This window comes from Sorex fumeus, unplaced genomic scaffold (genome assembly GCF_029834395.1).
Source record: "Sorex fumeus unplaced genomic scaffold, SorFum_2.1 ptg000019l, whole genome shotgun sequence".
In the NCBI taxonomy this organism is placed as follows: Eukaryota; Metazoa; Chordata; class Mammalia; order Eulipotyphla; family Soricidae; genus Sorex; species Sorex fumeus.
In genome coordinates this window covers 13,353,509-13,372,332 of record NW_026606076.1, presented here as the reverse complement: position 1 = coordinate 13,372,332, position 18,824 = coordinate 13,353,509, and the positions used below count along the sequence as shown (strand labels likewise).

The window sequence follows — 18,824 nt, the reverse complement described above, 5'->3', positions numbered from 1 at the left end:
TGTCATCTGTGTGCGTCAGATGGTTATGCCTGATGGGTTGTTGTGTCTCTGCTGGGGTGTGTGGTGGGGTGTGTGTCCAACGATGTGGTTTGGAGGCCTGGTAGGTTGCTTCTGGTTGTGTCGGGTGGGTTGTGTGTGTCTGCCTGGTTGTGTGTTGGGCAAGATGTTGTGTAGCTGGCTGTGTGTCTGTCTGGTGGGTTGTGTGTGTGGTTGTGTGTGAAGTTGGATGTGTGTTTAGTTTGTGTGTTGGGGGGTTGTTTGTGTAGCTGGTTGTGTGTCAGGTGGGTTTTCTGTCTGGTTATCAGGCGGGGGCAGTGTGTGTTTTGTAGTAGGTTTGTGCAGGTGGGTTGTATGGGTTGTATGCCTGTGGGATTGTATGTATAGTTGGTTTTGTGGTTTTGTGGCACATTTATGTCACGTGGATTGTATGTCTGTGTATCTGATGTGTGTTGAGTGTATTACGGTGGTTATGTGGTTACGTGGCGCATTTGTGTCTCACGGTTTGTGTGTCAGGTGTGTGTGTCTTGCATACATAGTGGGTTTCTGGTTGTGTGGTGTGTTTGTGTCACCTGGGTTGTGCGTCTGTGACTATGTCAGGCATGTGTGTTGTGTGTGGTATGTTTGTGTCACGTGGATTGTGTGTCTGTGGTGTGTGTCAGGTGTGTGTGTGTGGTTGTATGTATAATGGGTCAGTGGTTATATAGTACATCTGCATCACATGGGTGTGTGTCTGGCTGTGTGTCAGGCGTGTGTGTGTGGTTGTATGCTTAGTGGGTTTATGGTTATGTGGTACGTCTGTGTCACGTGGGTGTATGTCTGGCTCTGTCAGGTGTGTGTGTATGTGAGTGTGGTGCTCTCTCAGCAGCATGGTGCGACTCCTCACACCAGCCCCATGTGCCTCCAGCCCTGTGGTCCCACAAGACGAGGGGACGCCCCCAGATGAGGACACTGAGGCTCAAGGGCCTGGGGACTGGGGCGTTGTCTGCCCCCCACCCCCTCCGCAGGTGCCTGCTCCACCCACAGCGTCACAACAGGAAACGTTCCGGAAACGGGCCTGCATAGCCCTGTATCACTCCACAGGCCGGGGGTGGGGCATCCCCGTTGATAGGGTGGCCAGACTGGGCATGCAGTGCCCAGAGGGCCATCACAGCCTGACGCAAATGTGGGGACCCAGGAAGATGCCCTGGCGCCTCAGAGCTGCCCCCTGGCTGCCGGCGCTGGAGCAGAGTTAGAACGGCAGGAGCTGGGGGCCTAGCAAGCCCCCACTTCTCAGAGGGGGGTGCCACAGGGGTTGTCCCCAGCGGTCCAGGACTGGGGGGCCTGTCTGAGGCCAGTGAGGCTGAGGGCTGCTGAGCAGAAGGGAGATGAGTGGAGGGCTGCAACAGAGAGAGGGGACCAGGAAGGGGACAGGGCTGCAGCTGATGGGGAGGGGGGAACACCACAGAGGAGGGGCGTGGGGCTTGGGAATGCAGATCGCATTCCAGCATGGGGGCCCCCCTGACTTGGGGCCTCCTGGTCAGTGGGAGCTGGTGAAGTGCCCTCCCTGTCCCTGGGAAAGGGGCCAGGAGCCTGGATGGAGCCTTCCGGGCCCAAGTTCCTGTCAAATCCCCATCAGGGCTCTGCACCATAGCCTCGGGTCAGGGGCTTCTCTAATTTTGGCCCACCATCCGCTTTTCAGAAAATAGAATCGCCCAGTGCCCCCCCTAGAAAGCGCCCTTCTTTAAGCAAACATGTAACGGACACCCCTCTCCAGTTTCACCCTGGGTACCCGCATTTCTTTTTTTTTCTTTTCTTTCTTTTTTTTTTTTCCTTTTTGGGTCACACCCAGCGATGCTCAGGGATTACTCCTGGCTCTGCACTCAGGAATTCCTCCTGGCGGTGCTCAGGGGACCGGATGGGATGCTGGGAATCGAACCCGGGTTGGCCGTGTGCAAGGCAAACACCCTATCCGCTGTGCTATTGCTCCAGCCCCAGAGTACCTGCATTTCTGCCCAGCAACCTCACTCTCATAAATTCTTCTAGACTCTTGGGCCCTCTGGGTTCCAGAACTGAGGGCCTTCAAGTCCAGACCTCCCTGCTTTGACCGCACCCTGCAGCATGTGTTCTTTCAGCCACTCTCTCGTGGGAATCTGGGCCCCACACCTCCCAGCGGCCACAGGGAGGGAGCTGGAGTCCCCAAGGGCCTCACGCTGTCCTGCTTCCGGACCCTTGAACTTCCTGACCCCTGAGGCAGGGATGAGGCTGGCCGGGGCAGGGCTTGGCCCGGGCCACTCAGGTTAACCTGGGAATGCGCCAACCGAGGCCGGGGAGAGTCACAGCAGTTTCCAAAACTCCCACCAAGGGTTCCAGACCACAGGTTTGTTCCCAGACTGTGCACCGTTTCGGGAGAGGCACGGCCAGTGTCTCGAAGGCTCATAAACAGGAGGTACCAGCTCCCTGAGGGAGGGAGCACTAGCTCCCAGGAGGAATCGGAGTATAGGTTGAATCTGGGTCTGCAGAGAATCTAGCCTTGCCTGGAGTGGAATGAGGGTCAAGAGCCCCGCCCTTCCCATAGATACAATCCATGCCCCGCCCCATTCTCCACCCACACGCGGTCTTTGCCCCACCCACACAGCTCAGGCCCCGCCCCCACACCTACAAGCCCCCGCCCATGTAGTCCAAGCCCTGCCCCAGCCTCATCCACACACTGTCCTTACTCCGCCCACACTTCAGGCCACGCCCACACACTTACTAATCTCAGCCCCATTCTGCACCCACACACAGTCCTTGCCCCACGGACACAGCTCAGGCCCCTCCCACACACCGGCAAAGCCCCACCCATATAGTCCAGGCCCCGCCCTACTCCCCACCCACACAACTCAGACCCCACCCCCACAACTACAAGCCCCACCCATGCAGTCCAAGCCCCGGCTACTTCCTCACCCACACTGCTCACGCCCTGCCCACACACTCACAAGACCCCGCCCAAATAGTCCAGGCCCCGCCCCATTCTCCACCCACACACTGTCTTTGTCCCACCCACACGGCTCAGGTCCCGCCCCCACACTTACAAGCCCCACCCATACAGTCCAGGCCCCGCCCTACTTCCCACCCACACTGCTCTGCTCTGGCCCCACACACTTCAAAGGCCCCATCTATATAGCGCAGGCTCTGCCCCATTCCCCAACCACACACTGTCCTTGCCCCACCCACAGCGCTCAGGCCACACCCCTCCAGAGCCTATTTCCGGGGCCCTTTTGTGGGCCCCACCCCCATGGACCCGGTGCTGGCGGGCCCTGCGCTCAGGGTAGCTGTCGGGAGCTGGATAATTGATGAAGCTGGATGGAAAAGGAGCCAGGGACGCCGACCAGGCCCGCAGCAGACCAGCAGGCAGGGAAAGGCAGGGACAGTCAGTGGGCTAAGAAAGCATCCGCCCGGTCAGCCCATTCAGCCTTCCCATCTTAGCCCCGGGCGAGAAGGGGAACCCTGGGTGGAGGGGCCTGCTGCGTTACCGGGATTCACGCCTGGGTGGCTTTTATTTTTAACAAGTTCTACGCCTTCTCTCTTCTGTGTTCCTTTGGGGTCAACAGCCGGCAGAGCTCAGGGGCGGCTGCTCGTACAGGATGTTTGGGGCAACTATAACCTGCCGGGATCAACCTCACACACAGGGGCTGGAGCGATAGCACAGCGGAGAGGGCGTTTGCCTTGCACGCGGCCGACTCGGGTTCAATTCCCAGCATCCCATAGGCTCCCCCGAGCACCGCCAGGAGGAATTCCTGAGTGCGTGAGCCAGGAGTAACCCCTGTGCATCGCCGGGTGTGACCCAAAAGAAACACACACACACACACACACACACACACACAAAGGGTTGAAGCAGTAGGACCGCGTGTAATTCCTGAGTGCAGTCATCTCCAGATATGACCCCAAAACACCAAAAATAAATAAATAAATAAATATCCCAGAAGCTATATGATGGAGCCACATACTGGGACCAACTCCGTCCCTTCTTTTTTGTTTGTCTATTTTGTTTGATTTTTTTTTTTTTTTGTTATTGCTTTTGGGCAGTGCTCAGGGCTGACTCCTGGCTCTGCACTCAGGGATAACTCCTTAGCAGTGCTCAGGGAACCCTGTGGAGTGCTGGATCAAACCCAGGCAGGCCACATGCAAGGCAAGCACCCTCCCACTGTCCTATATGGCTTCAGCCCCTGGATTTCTACCTGATCAGCTTCCTTGTCTCTGGGCTCCGTGTTACATTCATGTCACGGTGCCAGGGTCCGGTGTGGCTACAGTGGCACCCGCTGCCCGCGCTGCCCATTATATCCGCTCCCTAGGGAACCAGTGGGTATAGACTCTTTCGGGTTCCCAATGCGGACAGACTCGGGTTCCCAGAACGGGGCAGGCTGTCTAAGAACTTTTCTTCTCTTTCCTTCTCTGTTTGGGTTTGTTTTGGTGCTTGGGGGCTGCTCGCAGCTCAGTGCTCAGGGGTTGTGCCTCGGTGGTGTTTGAGGAACTCCGTGTTTCTGCGGATGCAGTGGTCTCAGAGCCCTGTCCTTAGCCCTGGGTTTCTTAGTCCAAAAGTGATACCAAGGGGACAGAGCCATAGGACAGTGGGTAGGGTGTTTGTCTTGCACACGGCTGGCCTGGATTTGATCCCCAGCATCCCATAGGGTCCCCCGAGCACCACCAGGAGTGATTTCTGAGCTCAAAGTCGGGAGTAACTCCTGAACATTGCAGGCTTTGACCCAAAAAGCCAAAAAAAAAAAAAACCAGTGATGCTAGGCAGAGGGTACAGCTCCGAGTCTGAGCATTTACGAGAAGTGCCTTTGGGGCTGGTTGGGACACTGTCCCCACCCCTTTCCAGGGGACACCTTCAAAGACCTCTCGCTCTCATGACTGTTGGGGCACATGCGACACGCCAGGGCTGGAGTTCGAACCTGGGGTTTCTCACTGGCCCAAGAGACGGGGTTAAGGTGCTTGCCTCGCTCTCAGCCGGCCCTGGTTTGATCCCCAGTCTCACAGAGGGTCTCCTGAGCACCCACTGGGTGTGGTCCAAACACCTACGAAAAAGCTAGGATTTCGGGGCTGGAGCAATAGCACAGCGGGTAGGGTGTTTGCCGTACACCGGCCAACCCGGGTTTGATTCTCAACATCCTATATGGTCCCCCTGAACACCGCCAGGAGTAATTCCTGAGTGCAGGGCCAGGAGTAACCCCTGAGCATCGACAGGTGTGACACAAAAAGCCAAAAAACAAAAGTAGGATCTCTCTGATACTCAATATTTCCTGTGTTCCTGAGGGAGCCCCAGAGGACTTTGTCCTGGTCCCTCCCCCTGAATGCAGGTTGCTGAGCCTACAGACTTAGCTGTGCTGAGACATTTTTGTTATTACTATTATTAATGGGCTGGAGCAATAGCACAGCGGGTAGGGCATTTGCGTTGCAAGCAGCAACATGGCCGACACAAGTTCGATTCCTCCGCCCGTCTTGGAGAGCTCGGCCAGCTACGGAGAGTATCTTGCCCGCACGGCAAAGCCTGGCAAGCTCCCCATGACGTATTTGATATGCCAGACCCAGTAACAAGTGTCACAATGGAGACGTTACTGGGCCCACTGGAGCAAATCGATGAACAACGGGAGGACAGTGACAGTGACAGTGACTATTGTTAATTTGGTTTCAGGGCCACATCCAGCAGTACCACATTCAGGGAAATCAAAGCGTGTGATCAGCCCCTGGAGTTCTCTCTTCTTCCAGCTACGGTGAGACTTACGAGTACATCAAGCCAGGCTTCTGCGTGGAGTGGGTATTTGGGCTGGGGCCCTGAGGGTTGCCTAGGAGTTTGATGGGAGGCATCAGACTCGGGTATACCAAACAGATCACCCGCGTGCCTCTCTCCCTTCCTGCAGGTGTGCCTGAGCCTGGGCCGGCCGGCCTACCCCACCCACAGCCTCCACCGAATGTGGTGCTGACCCGCCCCCACGCCCCACGCTGATGCCATGAGCCTCAACAACAGTGCTCTGGGGTCTTGCTTCCGGCCAACCAACATCACGCTGGCAGAGCGGCGCCTCATCGCCTCGCCCTGGTTCGCCGCCTCCTTCTGCCTCGTGGGCATGGCCTCCAACCTGCTGGCCCTGAAGGTGCTGGCGGGCGCGCGGCAAGGCAGCTCCTACCCTCGCTCCTCCTTCCTCACCTTCCTCTGCGGCTTAGTGCTCACCGACTTCTTGGGGCTGCTGGTCACCGGGGCCATCGTGGTGTCCCAGCACGCTGTCCTCTTCGACTGGCAGGCCGTGGACCCCCACTGCCGACTCTGCCGCTTCATGGGCGTCGTCATGGTCTTCTTTGGGCTCTGCCCGCTGCTCTTGGGCGCCACCATGGCTTCGGAGCGTTACCTGGGCATCACCCGGCCCTTCTCGCGGCCCGCCCTGGGCTCCCAGCGCCGCGCCTGGGGCACCGTGGGCCTGGTGTGGGCCACGGCGCTGGCGCTGGGTCTGCTGCCGCTGCTGGGCGTGGGGCGCTACACCGTGCAGTTCCCCGGATCCTGGTGTTTCCTCACGCTTGGGCCCGAGCCCGGGGACGTGGCCTTCGGGCTGCTCTTCGTCTTCCTGGGTAGCCTCTCGGTGGGACTGTCGTTCCTGCTCAACACCATCAGCGTGGCCACTCTGTGCCACGTCTACCACGGGCAGGAAGCCGCCCAGCAGCGCCCTCGGGACTGCGAGGTGGAGATGATGGTTCAGCTCACGGGCATCATGGTTGTGGCCAGTATCTGTTGGATGCCGCTGCTGGTGAGTGGCCAGTGGGGCGAGGGGGGAGGGTGCCTGCTGGGGACACTGGTCGGCCTGGTGAATGAGCAGGTTCAGCATCCTGGGAAGCGGCTCCAAGGGTCTACCTGGGGTCTTTTGGAGATTTTTCCAGAAGGGTATTGAAGCTGGAGCTTTGCAGGTTGAATAGGAGTTTTCCTATTGGCCAAAGTAACACGGGCCTTCTAGGCAGAATCACGGAATCATTTTCTGGTGGCCGAGGGCATAGCTGAGATGTAGAACATTTGCCTGGCAGGCATGAAGTTCAGGGCATCATCTCCGGCATCACAAAACATAAAAGTCCTATAACCCAGAGTTAGACAGGTAGTAGAGCGGGTAGTGGGCTTGCCTTACATGCAGCTGACTCTGGTTCCATCTCCAGCATTCCATGATGGCCCCCTGGGCATTGCCAGGAATAATGCCTGATCACAGAGCCAGGAGTAAGCTCTGAGCACTGTCAGCTGTGGCCCCAAAAGAAACAGACCCTCCCGCCCCCTCCAAAAAAATTTTTTTTTTTTTGGTAAAGGGAGAGATCAGAGCCATAGTGCAGCAGGGAGGGCATTTACCTTGCACAAAGCCACCCGGGATTGATTCTGGCACCCCTTAAAATCCTCCCAAATGGGGCTGAAGTGATAGCACAGCAGGTATGGCGTTTGTCTTGCATACCGCTGACCCGGGTTCGATTCCCAGCATCCCATAGGGTCCCCCAAGCACTGCCAGGAGTAATTCCTGAGTGCAGAACCAGGAGTTAACCCCTGTGCATCGCCGGGTGTGGCCCAAAAAGAAAAAAAAATCCTCACAAACCCCGCTAAGGAGGGGTCCCTGAGCCCAGAGCCAGGAGTAACCCCAGGTGTGAGTGACCCCAAAAACGGAAAAAATAATGGTTTGCCAAATAGAAGTGGCCGAAGCTGGCGTGCCCGCGGGGTCGCTCAGCTCAGCTGGGGCTGGGCAGCTGCGTCCCCACCGACCCCTGCGCCAGCGCAGTGCCCGGGGTGCGAGCCGGGCCGCGGCGGGGCGGGGGTGGGAGGGTGCGGACCCGCCCCCCTCACTCTGTCCCCGCTCGCAGGTGTTCATCGCGCAGACGGTGCTGCAGACCCCGCCGGCTATGAGCCCCAGCGGGCAGCTGTCGCGGGCCACCGAGAAGCAGCTGCTCATCTACCTGCGCGTGGCCACGTGGAACCAGATCCTGGACCCCTGGGTGTACATCCTGTTCCGACGCGCCGTGCTGCGGCGTCTACACCCGCGCGCCAGCGCCCGGGCGCGCGCTCTGTCCCTGCAGCCACAGCTGTCGCCCCGGGGCCGGGGACCGTAGGGCCGGGGCGCCCCGAGCGCACCCGCGGGACCCAGCGCGCTCATGCACCAAGGTCCCCTCGGGAGCTCCCGAGCGAAGGACGGACGCGGGCTCTGCACCTCCCTGAGCCCCGGGGGACCCCAAACTCTTCCCAGATCCGTTCCCTCCTTTCCAACGTCGCTTCCTCTTCGGGAACCCCAGCGAAACCCCAGGAACGGAGGGTTGGGGGTGTTGAGAAACGAGATTTAGACGCAGAGAATGAGAAGTTTCTAGAAATCCTCAAAAAAGAGGGGGGCTCCCTTTGAGCCTGAATGGGTCCTATTCACTGGAGGTCAGGGGGTCCCCTGGAAAATTTCAACCCTAGGGGGTAGAGAGATAGGACAGCTGGGAGGGCTCTCGCCTTGCAAGTGGCTGACCTGACTCCTGTCCCCCACCCATGCCAGGAGTCACCCCTGAGTGCAGAGCCAGGAGGAAGCCCTGAGTACTGCCCGGTGGGACTGCCACTTTTTTTTCTTTGTTTATTTGTTTGGGGTGCTCAGTGCTCAGGGGTTACTCCTGCCTCTGCCCTCAGGGATCACTCCTGGCAGACTTGGGGAGGGGGCGGGGACCCAGGCCATCCGAATGCAAATCAAGACCCTCCCTGCTGTACTATCTCTCTGGCTCCTCCCAATTTTTCTTTTTTTTTTTAATTTTCATTTTACAGTTTTTTTTTCTTTTTGGGTCACACCCAGCGATGCACAGGGATTACTCCTGGCTCAAGCATTCAGGAATTAACTCCTGGCAGTGCTCGTGGGACCATGTGGGATGCTGGGAATCAAACCCGGGTGGGCCATGTGCAAGCCAAACACCCTGCCTGCTGTGCTATCGCTCCAGGCCCCTCATTTTACAGTTTTTCATCAAGTTGTATATAACTTTATTCCTGCATCTTCTCAAGTGTTCCTTCCTTCTATTTGCCCTTTTCCTTGGTGAGACTTGGCTTTGCGGTCAAGGACCTTTTTGCGATCTTTGTCCAGTTTTAGTCTGGTGATAACCAGCTTACTGGGGTGAATGCCCACATGGATGGTTGGGCCATTTGCATTCTCCCACTGGACTCGTTCAATGTAGATGGCATATTTCTTTCTGTAAACCTGGAATACTTTGCCAATTTGCTGACCTTTGTAGTGTCTTCTCACAACCTGACCCTCATCGTCCTTCCAGGTGGGCATGGATCGCACATTGTACTTCTGTCTCAGCTCAGTTACCACTCCAGCGATGGCTGCAGAAGGGGAAAAAAAAGTCCCCCGAATTTTTCTTTAAAAATTAGAATAGGGGCTGGAGAGATAGCACAGTGGGTAGGGCGTTTGCCTTGCACGCAGCCGATCCGGGCTCGATTCCCAGCATCCCATGTGGTCCCCTGAGCACCACCAGGAGTAACTCCTGAGTGCGGAGCCAGGAGTAACCCCTGTGCATCACTGGGTGTGACCCAAAAAGCAAAAAAATAAATAAAATAAAATATAAAAATTAGAATAATGAAAATTCTGACCAAAGAAAGCTCAGTCTGAGGAAGTTGAATGTGAAAGTCGGGGAAACAATCCCACTGGTTGTGTGGACAGGAACCCCAAGTCTCATCCCTGCCAGTACCGCTGGGAGCCACCTGTACACCACAAGGTGTGACCCCAAAACAAAAGCAACAAAGAAAAAGAACCGTGAATGTGCAGGATACTCCCCTTTTTTATATGAAGCTTATTTATTTATTCATTTATTTATTTTTTTGCTTTTTTGGGTCACACCCAGCGATGCACAGGGGCTATTCCTGGTTCATGCACTCAGGAATTACTCCTGGCTATGCTTGAGGGACTATACGGGATGCTGGGAATCGAACACGGGTCAGGCCGCGTGCAAGGCAAATGCCCAACCCTCTGTGCTATCACTCCAGCCCCCCTTTTGTTTTTTTAAATTTTGGGCCACACTGGCAGTGCTCAGGGCTGACACCTGGCTCTGCACTCAGGGACCACTCCTGGTGGGCACTCAGTATGACGTGCCTCCCTCCAGTCCTGGATAACCCCCTCTCTGACCCCTCTCAGATCCAAATATCTTTTCAGGCCCATCTCCTGGGCTTGAGACCCTGTGACCTTGGGGTGACCTTGAGCAGGCTGTGCATGCTCCACTGTGGGAACAGCGCCCCACCCCACCCCCCAACCCCCAGCCGCTCAATAAAGCTGATCGGGCATGTGGGCCAATTGGGGTGTCTCAATTTTCCTTCTCTTTTCCTTTTTCGGGGGGGGGTGCTCTGGGCTGAGTCCTGGCTCTGTGTTCAGGAATCACCCCTGTCAAGGTTTAGGGGTCCCTATAGGAAGCCAAGGATTGAACCTGGGTCGACCGCGTGCTAGGCGAGCACCCTCCCCGCTGTGCTATGGCGGAGGCCGGCATGTCAGAGTTCATGAAGCTGCTTTGTAGCGAGGGTCCAAGGGCCACTCACGCTCAGCAGGGCACACAGCAGGTCAGGCGTGAGCAGCCTGCCAGCGCCTCCACACCACCCTCCCGCTCAGTGCCCCCCAAAGCAACACCCAGGAAGTCGGTGGCAGGTGCCTTTATTGCCAGCAAGCCCTACAGGTGCATGAGAAAGCCCACCCCTTCTTCCATACCCCGCCCCCGTCCCCCCACCTCCATAGATCAGCTTACAGGGCCCGGAGCCAGGTCCGGGGAACCAAACTCCTGTTTCCATTCTGCCACTCTAGGGGGGAATGAGGTTACCAGCTGCAGGAGGGAACATGGGGTCACATGGCCCCAAACTATGGCCCCCTGTGGGGGGGTGCAGGTCCCTGCATTGGGGGTTCTGGGATCTGGGGGCGCAGGAGGGATGCCTTCCGGCCAGAAGTAAGGATGACAGAGGAAGCTGCTGGGGGCTTCTGGGGTCCCAGCTGGGGCTTGGGGGACAGAGCTGGCTTTAGGGGGGCTGTGGGGGTCTGAGGCTGAGGGCCCAGATGGGGAGCTGGGAGACTGGCCTGGGGTCCGTGCATTGTCAGATCACGGTGCTGCGACCCGGATTCTCTGCTGGGGACCAGGGTCCCCCCGGGGCTGAGGGCTGGGGAGGGGAATTGGGGTGCAGGGGAGGAGCTGAGGTCCAGGCCAGCCGTCTGTGAACGGGGTCCCTTTCTAGAATCAGGCTGGGTGCTGGAGCTGGGCTGGGGGTGAGACACGGGCAGATTGGGGGGCCAGGGCAGGGCCTCAGGGCGGCCGGGGCGCGCCTCAACGCTAAGCTGGGCTCCAGGGCCGGCTTGGACCCTGGCACTGATCTGAAACACGGAGCTGCCTGGGGGTCCAGCAACGCTGCGGGTTTCGAGGTGCGTCTGGATCCTGGTACTGGGCTGGGCCCCGGGGCGGGGCTGTGTCTCAGGGTGGAGCCTGGCGGAGCCGCTGGCCTTGATCCCAGAGCTGAGCTGGGTCCCGGCACTCGGTTGAATTCCTGGTCGGATCAGCATCTCAGAGCTGAGCCGCAACCCAGACCCTGGCGGGCTGCCAGGGCTCAGGGCGGGCTCCGAGCCGGCCCCCCGCATGCTCGCGCTGGGCTGCCCTTGGGAGCTGCCCTCGGCTTTAGGAACAAGCTGCATCTCATGCTTGCTTGGCTTGCCTGGCTCTGGCCGGGGACCAGAGTCGCATTGGGCTGTGGCCTGGGACTGGAGATCGGGACCAAGCACCCCGGGAGGGTTTGGGGCCGCCTCTGAGCAGGGCGGGGGCCCTGGGTGGCGTCTGTCCTCAGACCCAGGGCCCGCTGTGGAGGTCTGGGAGCTGGCTGGGATGTGAGCACTCGTCTGGGCTCCAGGACGGAGTGGATTTCGGAAACTGGCAGGAGCGTCCGAAGGAGCCCTGAGACTCAGCCAGGCCGCAGGCGCGCCAGAGTCTGACTGTGGCTGGGTGCTGGGAGCGCTGGGCTCCCTGGATGCCTGAGCCCTGGAGTCCGGCCTGGCTGCAGAGTGGGATGGAGTTCCAGAAGGGCCCTGAATCGGGGACACAGATGTGACAGCAGCGCTGGGCCGAAGAACAAAGGGGGCCGGAGTGCCAGGCTGGGCATTGGCCCCTGAGGGCTGTGGGCCAGGGCTGGGCTGGGTGGTCACCTGTGTTGGGCTGTCGGCATGAGTCTGTGGGTGTGGACAGGGCTGGGTTTGGAGGCCGTCTTGGAACCCTGAGCTGCCTTGGTCGCTCACCGGGGTGCCCGGAGGAACTGGCCTTCCTGGGCTGGATGGGGGTCCCCAGGGCGGCAGGGGTGAGGGGATGCTTGGGGATACAGCATGGGTGAGAGAGTCAGGGGAGGACTCGGTCTTAAAGCCCGGGCCCCTTCCTGAGCTGGGCGTGAGCATGGGGGCTGTGGAATCCAGCTCGGCTGCAGAGTTGCTGGGGGCCCGGGCCCGGGAGCGGGGCAGGGTCTCCAGGCGAGACTGGGGCCCAGCGAGGAATCTGGTCTCCGAGCTCAACTGGGTTCTAGAGCTGGGCTTGTTCTCAGAGCTGGGCTGGAATCTAGAACCAGGCTTCTGGGAACTGGGCTGGGCTCGAGAGCCAGGCAGGGTCTCGGTGGGGGCCTGGGTTCTAGAGCCGGGTTTTGTCTCCAAGCTGGGTTGGAGTCTAGAACCAGGCCGGTCAGAGAGGGCCTGGGTTCTAGGGCCGGTCTTGATCTCAGAGCCAGCCTGGGTTCTAGAACCAGGTGTGGTCTCAGAGCAGGGCTGTATTCTAGAGCTGGGCTTGGTCTCAGCACTGGATTGGGTTCTAGAACTGGGTCTGGTCTCAGCATCAGGCTGGGTTCTAGAACTTGGTTTGGGCTCAGAACTGCGTTGGGGCTCAGTGCCGGGCTGGGTTCTAGAGCAGGGCTTGGTCTCAGCACCAGGCTCTGTTCTAGAACTGGGCTTGCTCTCAGCTCCAGTCTGGGTTCTAGAACTTGGTTTGGTCTCAGTGCCAGGCTGGGTTCTAGAACTGGGTCTGGTCTCAGTGACAAGCTGGGTTCTAGAGCAGGGCTTGGTCTCAGCACCAGGCTCCGTTCTAGAGCTGGGCTTGCTCTCAGCTTCAGGCTGGGTTCTAGAACTTGGTTTGGTCTCAGTGCCAGGCTGGGTTCTAGAACTGGGTCTGGTCTCAGTGCCAAGCTGGGTTCTAGAGCAGGGCTTGGTCTCAGCAGCAGGCTCTGTTCTAGAGCTGGGCTTGGTCTCAGCTCCGGGCTGGGTCCTAGAACTTGGTTTGGTCTCGGTACTGGGCTGGGTTCTAGAGCAGGGTTTGGTGTCAGAACCAGGCTGGGTTTTAGAGCTCGGCTTGGTCTCAACTCCGGGCTGGGTTCTAGAACTGGGTTTGGTCTCAGTGCCAGTCTGGGTTCTAGAGCTGGGCTTGATCTCAGTGCCAGTCCGGGTTCCAGAACCAGGTTTAATCTCAGTGCTGGACTGCATTCTAGAATTGGGCTTGGTCTCCGAGCCGTACTGGGTCCTAGAACCGGGCTTGGAACCAGGTTTGGGGGACCGGCGCTCAGAGCTGGGACACGCAGTGGAGATGAACTCCCGATGGGCACTGGCCTGGCCTCTAGAACAGGGCCTGGCCTCGGTGCGCTCCTGGGTTCTAGAGCAGGGCTGGCTCCGAGAGCTGGGTTGAGTCTCGGGACCCAAGGGGCCCGGGGAGGCCGACTGAACCTCGGAGCGGCCCCGGGCTGGAGAGGGCGGCTGGCGCGGGGCGCGGGGCTGAGGGCCGGGTGGGGGCGGGGAGGGCCGGGGTTCGGGGCTGGGGCTCCGCGAGGCGCCGGGGCACGCTAGCCACAGGCGTCCCGGGCCTCGCCGATGGCGGCCCACACCTCCACCACAAACTCGTCCGGGAAGGCGAACTCGCCCACGACGGCGTCTAGGCTGCGCGCAAAGTCCTGGACGCCCGCGGTCTTCTTGGACATCTCCACCATGGTGGACGCTGCGGGCCAAGGGGCAGCGAGTGCATGCGAGGCTCGGGGGTACGCAGCCTCCACCCCAGGGGGATGCCTCCCCCAGGGTCCACCCAGCTTACCCTGGCCCCTTACCCAGCTCCGGGTCCCGGATGCCCATGTAACTCTCTAGGAGATCGTCCACCTTCCGAGACGCCTCCTCCTCGAACTCGCTGGGCTTAGGGGAGAAAGCATCAGGGGTCTTGGGTGTATCCATCCCAGCTCTCCGACCACAACCCCCCACCCCCCGCTACACCACACACACACACACCCTTTAGGAAAAAGGAGGCTCAAATTCAGGCTCCTGGGGCGCCCATTGTACAGCTGGGAAGACTGAGGCTGGGGAAATGATGCCTTGCCGAGATCACTGGGAGGCAGCCGTCAGGACCCCCCACTCGAAGGATCCCCCACTCACTCACCACCTCCTCCACGGTTGCGGGCCCCCCAGAGCGCAGGCGCAGGGTCGCTCTACCACTGCTCACTTTGCCTTCCATGGAGCACTTGCCGCTTCGGCTCCTCTGACTGATCAGATCTGGGACACAGCGTGGAGCACGTGGTCTGGGCGGGGCCACGTGCTTTTTTTTTCATTATTGATTGGGGGGGTCATACTGGGCAGTGCTCAGGGCTGACTCCTGGTTCTGTGCGCAGGAGTCACTCCTGGCAGGTTCGGGGGACCCTGGAGGTGCTGGGGATGCGACCTGGGTCACCCGTTTGCACGTCAGCGCACTCCCGCTGGCCCGTCCTCTGGGGTCTTTATCTGGGGACCACACCCAGCTTGGGGTACTCCCCAGCCCCCAAAGGAAAAGCACGTTCTCCAGTTTGGAGCGGCCTAATGCACGTTCCTAAACACTGCAGGGAACCTTTCTAGAACCTTCTTTTTTGTTGTTTTTGGGCCACACTTTGTGCTCAGGGCTGACTCCTGGCTCTGTGCTCAGGGATCACTCCTGGTTGGCTCAGGGGGTCCCATGGGGTGCCAGGCATCAAACCAGGATTATCCACATGCCAGGCAAGTGCCCTGTCTGATCACTCTGGGCTCATGCCAAATCTTCTGTTTGTATGTGTTGTTTTGGGGTCACACCCTATGGTGCTCGTGGGTTGCTCTGGCTCAGCACTCAGAAATCACTCCTGGCGGGGTTTGGGGGACCCTATGGAGTGCCAGGGATTGAACCTGGGTCACTGCATTTAAAGCAAATGCCCTCCCCAGTGAACTATCGCTTCGGTCCCTCATCTAGAACCTTCTTACCCTTCAAAGACCAACACGGGTGCTCTACTCGGATTTACCTGCACCCCACCTGCGGGGGCTTCCTCATGCCTTTATTTCTAAGCACCCTACCTGGGGACAGCTCTGTGACTGTGTCCTTTAGGGATTGAACTTCCTTTACTCTTGACTGTTCTTTCATTTCCTTTTTAGAGAATCCCACAGTCTCCTTCAACTGAGATTCCTCCCTCAATGAAACTTTGCTACTTCACTTCAAAAACAAACATAGGGGTGGGGGCAGAGTGATAGTCCAGCAAGGAGGGCATTTGCCTTGCACGCATCCAACCCAGGTTCAATCCCCGACGTCCTACATGGCTCCCACCCCCCATCACCAGCAGGAGTAACCCCTGAGCATCTCTGGATGTGACTCAAAAAAAGGCCATGGGGGGGGCTGGAGCGATAGGACAGTAGGGAAGGGTGCTTGTCTTGCATGCGGCCGACCCAGGTTCAATCTCTGGCACCATATACGGTCCCCTGGGCACCACCAATGATCCCTGAGCATCGCAAGGTGTGCCCTACCACCCCCCAAGAGAATCACATGGTACAGAGAGCTCTAGGGTGGAACCCCAGCTCTGTCACTGAGTGGGCACCCAAGCACCACTGAGTGTGGCCCCAAAACCAAAAGAAGGGAAAAAAATTTCATTGGGCTGGAGAGAAAGTGCATAGGGGAGGACCTTTGTCTTGTACGCAGCCAACTCAAGCTTAATCTCCGGCATCTCATAGGGTCCTCGAGCACTTCCAGGAGTGATCCCTGAGTGCAGAACCTTGAGCTTGCTAGGTGTGCCCCCAAACCCCCACCCCTCACCAAAGCAAACATTTACAGAGGGAAGGGGGGAAGGGAAGAATCAAAAGAAATTAAAAAGAACAGCTAGGGGCCAGACAGAGTCCAGTGGGTGATGCGCTTGCCTGGTGTGTGACTGTCACAGATTCAAATCCCCAGAAGTACATATGGTCCCCCAAGCCTCATCAGGGGTCACTCCTGAGCTCAGAGCCAGCCAGAGTCCCTGAGCACCCAATGCTGGGTGTACCCCCCAAAAAAGGGGGAGGGAGGGAGGGACTGGAGCAATAGTACAGCAGGTAGAGCGTTTGCCTTGCACACAACTGACCCAGGTTTGATTCCCAGCATCCCATATGGTTCCCCGAGCACCACCAGGAGTGATTCCTGAGTGCAGAGCCAGGAGTAACCCCTGTGCATCGCTGGGTGTGACACAAAATGCAAGAAAAAAATGCATCTAGAGGGGCCCAACCCATAGCACAGTGGGGAGGGCACTCGCCTTGTTCGCACCAACCCGCCCTGGCATCCTTGAACCTGTCATAACTGATTCCTGAGCACAGAACCAGGAGTAATCCCTGAGCATCAGGGTGTTCTCCCCGCCCCACTAAAAAGAAACACACTTAGAGGGGCCCAAGGGATAGCACAGTGGTAGGGCACTTGCCTTGCATGCAGTTGACCTGGGCTTGTTACCCTGGGATCTCACAGGGTCTCCCTGAGCACTGCCAGGAGTGATCCCTGAGCACAGAACCAGGAGTCAGCCCTGAGCACTGCTGGTGTGGCTCAAAAAAAAAAAAACAAAAACCAGCCCAATGGAACATAAAGCACGGAGAAGGGGCAGGAGGAGTAGCAGAGTGGGGAGAGCTCTTGCCTTACACACAGCTGACCCAGGCTTGATCCCGGGCCATGCCACGTGGTCCCCTGAGTTCTCAGGAGTGATCCTTGAACGCAGAGTCAGGAGTGAGCCCTGAGCATCGTCGGATGTGGCAAAAGAAAAAAAAAAGAGCATCTGGGACCTTCCACCCCACCCTCACTCTTAAGCCCTCACCGAAAGCCCTTTTGGGCTGCACCAGGCGCAACGTGAAGGGCTCCGACTTGGGCAGTTCCCGCAGCATCTTGGCCACCTCGTAGTGGCGGCAGCCCACGATCGAGTGGTCGTTGATGGCCTCAATGGTGTCCCCCACGCAAACTGCCTCGATGCGGTTGATGATGCTGCCCTCTTTGATCCTCTGCCGGGAGGGAAGCGGGGGCGGGGTCACTACCCAGGTAGGCCCCGCCCCGCCCGAGGCACCTTGCCCGTTCGATGACACGCCCTGGCCACGCCCGGCCACGCCCTCCGCCACGTGCACCTTGATGAAGGCGTAGCCTGCCCCGTTGTCTGTGATGGTCAGGCCCAGCGCGTCCTCAGTCTTGGTCACCTCCACCTCCTTGGTCTCGCCGCGCACGTGCGCGAAGATGAAATCCTCCAAACCTATCTGGCCGCCCAGAAGCTTCTGCATGTCCACCTTGTGGCTATTCAAGGTACAGAACAAAATCTGCTCCCCCGGGGAAGGGAGAGGGGTGCAGTGAGCCCCAGTCAGAGGCAGGGACCCCGGGGGCGGGCAGACGGTGGAGCGGGGGAGCCCATAATGCGGAGCAGGGGGTACAAGGAGGTGATGAGCCAAAGGAGACCCTCTGCCCCCACCACCTGGGTCAGATGAGTCCTTCCCTTCTCTTCCCCTGCCCCCACCCAGTAATTCTCAAAAGTAAGGCTCTGTGCTCAGGGGTCACTCCTTTCGGGGTTCAGAGAATCCTACAGGGTGCTGGGACCCAGGGACCCAACTGGTTGGCTTCCCGTGAGCCAAGTGCCCTCAAGGCCAGCGGACTGCCCTATCTCTTGGGTCGCCCCCACCAAGGACCACTTTTGTAGTGTTGGGGGCCATATGCCCCGCTCAGGTCTGACTCCTGGTTCTGAGCTCAGGAAGTACTTCTGGTGGGATTCAGGTGGCCCTCTGCGGCACCGGAGATCAAACCTGGGTGGGTGACCACTTTGCACCCTGCGGACACCCCCCACCCACCCGGCCCTGCCTAGCGGGCGTTGGGCCCTCTGGCGCCCCCTGGAGGCCGCGAGGCGCGTGGCCCTGCGGCCGGCCCTGACCCCTCTGACTTCTCACCTCCAGGGGGGCCGCCTGCAGCGCCAGCCTCTGCGCGCGCTCGGGAAGCATCGGGAGGGGGGGTGGCGGCGCTTCCCCGGAACTGGGGTCCACCCCGAGCGGAGTAAGAGGACTGAATTCCAGGGCGAGCAAGTAGGGATTCCCCGGAGCCCTAAACTGGCTCATCTCGCGCGCGCGCGGCGCTGGCATCCGGGGGGATGAGCACCCCGGGGTCGGGGAGGGCCGTCTCCGGGATTCAGAAGCCTTCGGGGGGCCCTTCCTTTGCCCAGGAACGGGGGTCCCCGTCTAAGTGGCGGTTCGGGCTCCACCTCTCCCCCACACCCCCGTCCCCGCTTGGCCCCGGCTCGGTGCTGGGCATGGGCCTGGGCGCCGGACTGGGGGCGCTGGGGTGGGGCTGGGGTGGGGGGCGCTCACCTCGGTGGGCGCGATCCCGAAGGCCTCGGCGATCTTGGCGTAGAGCTCGCGGACGTTGGTGAACCCCTCGATCTTGCCCGTGGGGCTGCCGTGCGCCAGCTGCGCGCGGAAGACGAGGCGCGGGCGCACGCGGGGCGCGGCGGGGGGCTCGGCGGGCTCGGCCGGGGGCGCCGACGGGCGCGGGGCTTCGGCCCCCTGGGCCTCGCGGGCCGCCGCTGCGCTCGCCATGGCCAGAGGGGGGTGGGG

At 59.4% G+C, this 18,824-nt stretch overlaps 2 protein-coding genes across 2 annotated transcripts; one reads left to right on the top strand and one right to left on the bottom strand.

The window, feature by feature from the left end:
- Nucleotides 1–5,969: 5,969 nt before the first annotated feature.
- On the top strand, nt 5,970–8,082 carry TBXA2R (thromboxane A2 receptor). Its single transcript, XM_056113294.1, has 2 exons — nt 5,970–6,755; nt 7,837–8,082. Exons 1-2 carry the CDS (start codon nt 5,970–5,972, stop codon nt 8,080–8,082), a joined length of 1,032 nt encoding a protein of 343 aa, XP_055969269.1.
- A 5,737-nt stretch (nt 8,083–13,819) lies between these two features.
- On the bottom strand, nt 13,820–18,806 carry GIPC3 (GIPC PDZ domain containing family member 3). Its single transcript, XM_056113293.1, has 6 exons — nt 18,579–18,806; nt 17,361–17,546; nt 17,060–17,240; nt 14,401–14,513; nt 14,078–14,159; nt 13,820–13,971 (listed from the first exon to the last, which is right to left on the bottom strand). The coding sequence occupies exons 1-6, from the start codon at nt 18,804–18,806 to the stop codon at nt 13,820–13,822; spliced, it is 942 nt and encodes a 313-aa protein (XP_055969268.1).
- Between the last annotated feature and the right edge of the window lie 18 nt (nt 18,807–18,824).